The following is a 4,561-nucleotide window of genomic DNA, read 5'->3' as shown; positions in this document are numbered from 1 at the left end:
CATCCCCCAATTAACGAGCAGAAATTGTAACTATAAACAAGTTATCAGGCCCCACCGCGCCATTACGTCGTAAACTTTTTCCAAATCATAACCGGACGTGGCTAATCAACAGCCCACTTGTCGCGCCTTCCTCCTGGAATTCCCGAAAGAAGCTTCCGTCCAGGCGCGGCCCCCGCCCGATCCCGCTAACCCCGCCACACGACCGACGCAGCGGCTGGGGAGCATCTATTTAAACGGTTGCCAACCCACCGCGAAATCAAACTGAGAGACCACAATTCCACAAAGCAACACGCTCCATCCCAAACAAAACTCACTCGTAGCGCGAAACACGAAGCTTCTCCGACGAGATGGCCTCCGAGCTGGCCGGCAAGACGACCGCCAAGGTCGCCACGGCGACGGCGACGGTAGCGGAGCCCGTGACGAGGGCGTACGTGACGTTCCCGGCGGGCGACGACGGGGAGTGCTGGAAGGTCGTCGTGCGGCTGGCCAAGGACCTGCGCAAGGTCGCCGCAGCGTACCCGCTGGTGGTGGCCGTGCTGCCGGACGTGCCGGAGTCCCACCGCAGCATCCTCGTCTCCCAGGGCTGCATCGTCCGCGAGATAGAGCCCGTGTACCCACCCGAGAACCAGGCCCAGTTCGCCATGGCGTCGTCCTACGTCGTCAACTACTCCAAACTCCGCATCTGGGAGGTAACTACAACCGAACTGATCCAAAGGCTGCTCTTCCGGCCCCTCCATGTACCATTCTCACGCGTAATTCTGTCTTGTTCTGCTCACATATGACGACGACTCGATGTACGTGGTGTTCTTGGTTTGTGTGTGTGTTTTGATAACGTGTTCTTGATGTTGTTGATTCGTGTAGTTTGTGGAGTACGAGAGGATGGTGTACCTGGACGCGGGCATCCAGGTGCTCGAGAACATCGACATGCTGTTCGAGCTGGAGGAGGAGCACTTCTATGCCGCGACGGACGGCTTCTGCGACGAGAAGATGAGCCACACCCCGCAGTACAAGATCAGCTTCTGCAAGCAGTGCGCCGACAAGGTGGGGTGGCCGCCGGCGCCCTACTTCAAAACCGGCGTCTTCTTGCACGAGCCCAGCATGGCCACCGCCAAGGCCCTGATGGACACCCTCCGCGTCACGCCGCCTGCCTGCTTCGCGGATGTAAGAATCAGTGATGTCTTGAGAGTGGGGGATTAGGATCATTGCTGGATGAATTAGAGTTATATATATATATGTCGATTGACTCCATTTTTTATTTACTGATTGCATGTCAATTTTCTTTATATAGGCTAGACATTGTACTTCCTAAAAAAAGGTTTAATTTTGCTTGTGGCTTTAATCGCAGCGCCCGGGGGAAGAGAATTTGCCACCATTCGGCAGCCGGCTGACAACCAAGTTGGCGGTGTTCGCCCGCGGGAACGTCCCGGCCCTGGCGACCCTCGCTGCCTCTTCCGCTGCCGTCGGAGTGGTCACCAGTGCTGCCAATCCGGCGATCTGTTTCGGATTCTACGCTCTGCTCATCGCGGCGGTTGTTGCTATCATGTTCTCGCTTCGCGGCATATGAGTGGTGATGGATCACTGGTCTCTGAGATAAAAGCAAGCTTTTAGTTGAAAGTTTGTAGAAGGGAGGGACTCAGCCCTTCTTCCGTGTGCATGGCAAATAAAAATCGCTTTGTTTTTGACGTCTGGTCACTGAAAAAAATGAAGAATATCTTTTTCGGCGTTTTTTTTCGAATGAAACACGTACTCGGCGCTCAGAGTATCAGATGTGCTGCTAGCTTCTCCTCCTAGATAAGTCAGCTTCAGAGGTAGAATGCATATTTCATTGGAAATGGAATAATTAAGAAGTCTAACCATTGAATGATGATAAGGTATGCGTGCTAGGTTCTTAGCAGGGAAAAAAATTTGGTTCCATATATCTGGTTTACCGGGTCTCGCTGAACCCTGCAGAAAAAAATTATCATATTTATCAGTATTTATTTGAATTTTATTTATATTTGTTTGAATTTTATCTGGTATATCCGATAAATCATGTTTTTCAGTAACCTCCGATAAATAATATTTACCGGCAAAAATCATTGGTTCCCAATACAACCTCCTTTTGACGAATTCACGAAACTACGATGAAACGAAAGTAAGAAAAAGAAAAGTACCCAGCTTCCTACTTGGATGCTACTGCTTACAGTTTCGCATCGAGTTCCCATGGTCTATCATCTCTGGAAAGTGAAGGGACTATAACTTCACAGAAAAAACAAAACAAAGCTTTTTTTATAGACAATGAAGAAAAAGTTCCAGTCTTTTGGAATCACGATTAAGAAATAGTTTGTTATTACATGATTACATCTTCAGCTTGGATATTGTTCTTACACCGTTCCTGAATCATTCGGAAACTAATAAGTCTCGTCCAATTGAGTTTTTCTTTTGAACAATACGGCAAGAGAATTCCCGGGTTTATATTAGGAGGAGGAAAAAGGTCCAGAGTCCACATACAAACCAAGAGAAAAGCCACTATCCGGCCTGAAAGAACGGCCGAACCTACACAAAAACATACTAACATCCAAAGGTAGCACCGACCACTGCACCAGCCACTGCGCCAAGAACACTACAACGAAAGCACACTTCAAAAAAGAAGGAAAGAAGAAAAGATAGCTAAGGAAGTGCAACGACACACTTGCAAGCAACTCAAGAGTTCCAAGCTATTTTCCTTTGGTCGATGTTTTCTTTTGCCTTCCTTGTCATTGCCTCCGAATCTAGACTTTGTGCTTGAAAGATGCGTCAATTCTTTCCTTCTATACATTCCACTAAAAATAGATGATGTCACGGTTGAAGTCTTTGTCTATTTTCTTTGGCAATCTTTTGGCAAGACTTTGTGCTTGAAAGATGCGTCAATTCTTTCCTTCTATACATTCCACTAAAAATAGATGATGCCACCGTTGAAGTCTTTGTCTATTTTCTTTGGCAACTTTTGGCGAGCATTGCGCCACCAAGCGTGAACATTACTATAGTCTGAGAGTGCTGGCAAATGATTCCACCCATACCAATGTGACACATAAAGCCATACCTGCCTTGAAAGAGCAATCTTTGGCAAGGTGTATTGTATCTTCATCAGCCGCATTGCACAAGCTACATTGCTGATTGTGAGGTCACCCTTTTTTTTGCCAAGTTATCCGCCGTGAGTATTTTGCCCTGGATGAGGAGCCAAGTGAAAGTTTTGCACTTCGGCTCTGTTACATGGACGGAGCTACAGGGTAGTCCAGATAGGTCCAAGACTACCTTATAATTTTGGCCCAAGTTTTTTATACTACTCAGCAACTCATGTCAACTAAAAAAACCCACAAATTTCTACTGACTATAGCCCACTGAGCCCAACTTGGCAAGCTCTTCGATCGGCCACATCCCGATCGAAGAAATTAGAACAAAAGTGACGCACTAGACAAACATGTAGGGGTATAGGTAGTGCTCACAATATGGCTTAAGAAAAATACAACTTATTTGTGCAAGGTAAACCAATTGATAATGTTTTTGTGAAGGTGTCACAAGAGAATTTATCTCTTTACAAGGTTAGGTTGACTTATTTACTTAGATGTTTGAGGTTTCTTTTGCATCAATGATTGGCATGCTATGGACATGATAAAAGTGAAGAATCTAGTAATCGAGAATTTTTTTTTGAACTTTTGAAATGGCTTGCAGAAAATAATGAAGAAGTTAATAAGTTGGTTCTGAAAAATACTCCAAAAAATTGCATTTTGACTTCCCCTCTCATACAAAAGCAAATTATTTAGTGTTGTGCCGAGGAAACTACTAGCCACTGAAAAATGCTCCAAAAAATTGCATTTTGATTTCTCATTTTAATGAATTCTTTCTGCCTCTGGAAGAGTTAATCTTGAAACTTTGATGAATTCAATCCGCTGTGAAGCATGCTTTACTAAAAATTGTGAACATTATAAGTTGCAGGACATTATTAGTTGCAATGTTTTCATTGTTTGCAAGCTAGATGCACTAGAAATTTAACCAAGCGCAACTTAATTGTCTTTGCTTTTCGCAGCGGCCATGGACCGGGAAGCTGAGACCATTCAGCGGCTGGTTCATAACCCTTGGCTTCATCGTGATGGCACTCTCGTATGGAGCGGCGGAAAACTACTTGCTTGGAACTGGAGGAGGCTCCGTCAACCTCAGCGCCGGCGCCGCCCATCTCTTCACGTGCTTTGTGGCGATGCTCGTGGGGGTCAATCTGATCGCACTGGGCATGAACCTGGACGACTCCCAGCACCCCAGCCATGGCGCTGTGATCATCTCCAAGGCAGCCGCGTTCGGCCGTCAGAGTCTGCCGGAAATGGCGACCCTCGCTGCTTCTTCTGCTGCCGCGGGAGTGGTCACCAATGCTGCTAATCCGGCCATCTGCTTCTGCTTCTACGCTCTCCTGATCGCCGCCATTTCTATTGTCACCATTGCGCTTTGCAGCAACGAGTGACGGATCGCTGGTATCTGAGTTTCCGTCGCAGACTTATGTAAGAATGTATGGTTTGGTATCTGAGTTTCATTCTTGGTCATTAGCTGTTTG

General features: G+C 46.5%; 1 protein-coding gene across 1 annotated transcript; it reads left to right on the top strand.

Annotated features, from left to right (window-relative positions):
• Positions 1–270: 270 nt before the first annotated feature.
• Positions 271–1,682, top strand: LOC133898383 (galactinol synthase 1-like). The gene is made up of 3 exons (XM_062339062.1): positions 271–689; positions 862–1,161; positions 1,346–1,682. Exons 1-3 carry the CDS (start codon positions 348–350, stop codon positions 1,562–1,564), a joined length of 861 nt encoding a protein of 286 aa, XP_062195046.1. The 5' UTR covers positions 271–347; the 3' UTR covers positions 1,565–1,682.
• Positions 1,683–4,561: the final 2,879 nt, after the last annotated feature.

This window comes from Phragmites australis, chromosome 18, assembly GCF_958298935.1.
Source record: "Phragmites australis chromosome 18, lpPhrAust1.1, whole genome shotgun sequence".
Taxonomy (NCBI): Eukaryota; Viridiplantae; Streptophyta; class Magnoliopsida; order Poales; family Poaceae; genus Phragmites; species Phragmites australis.
The sequence above is the reverse complement of the archived record's forward strand: the minus strand, read 5'-3'. Positions and strand labels throughout refer to the sequence as shown.

What these genes read in the sequence shown, in the direction of transcription:
- LOC133898383 (XM_062339062.1), top strand. Translation starts at nt 348, where the DNA reads ATGGCCTCCGAGCTGGCCGGCAAGACGACCGCCAAGGTCGCCACGGCG. An exon ending in CCAAACTCCGCATCTGGGAG is followed by an intron (nt 690 to 861) that starts GTAACTACAACC and finishes TGATTCGTGTAG; the next exon opens with TTTGTGGAGTACGAGAGGAT. An exon ending in CGCCTGCCTGCTTCGCGGAT is followed by an intron (nt 1,162 to 1,345) that starts GTAAGAATCAGT and finishes CTTTAATCGCAG; the next exon opens with CGCCCGGGGGAAGAGAATTT.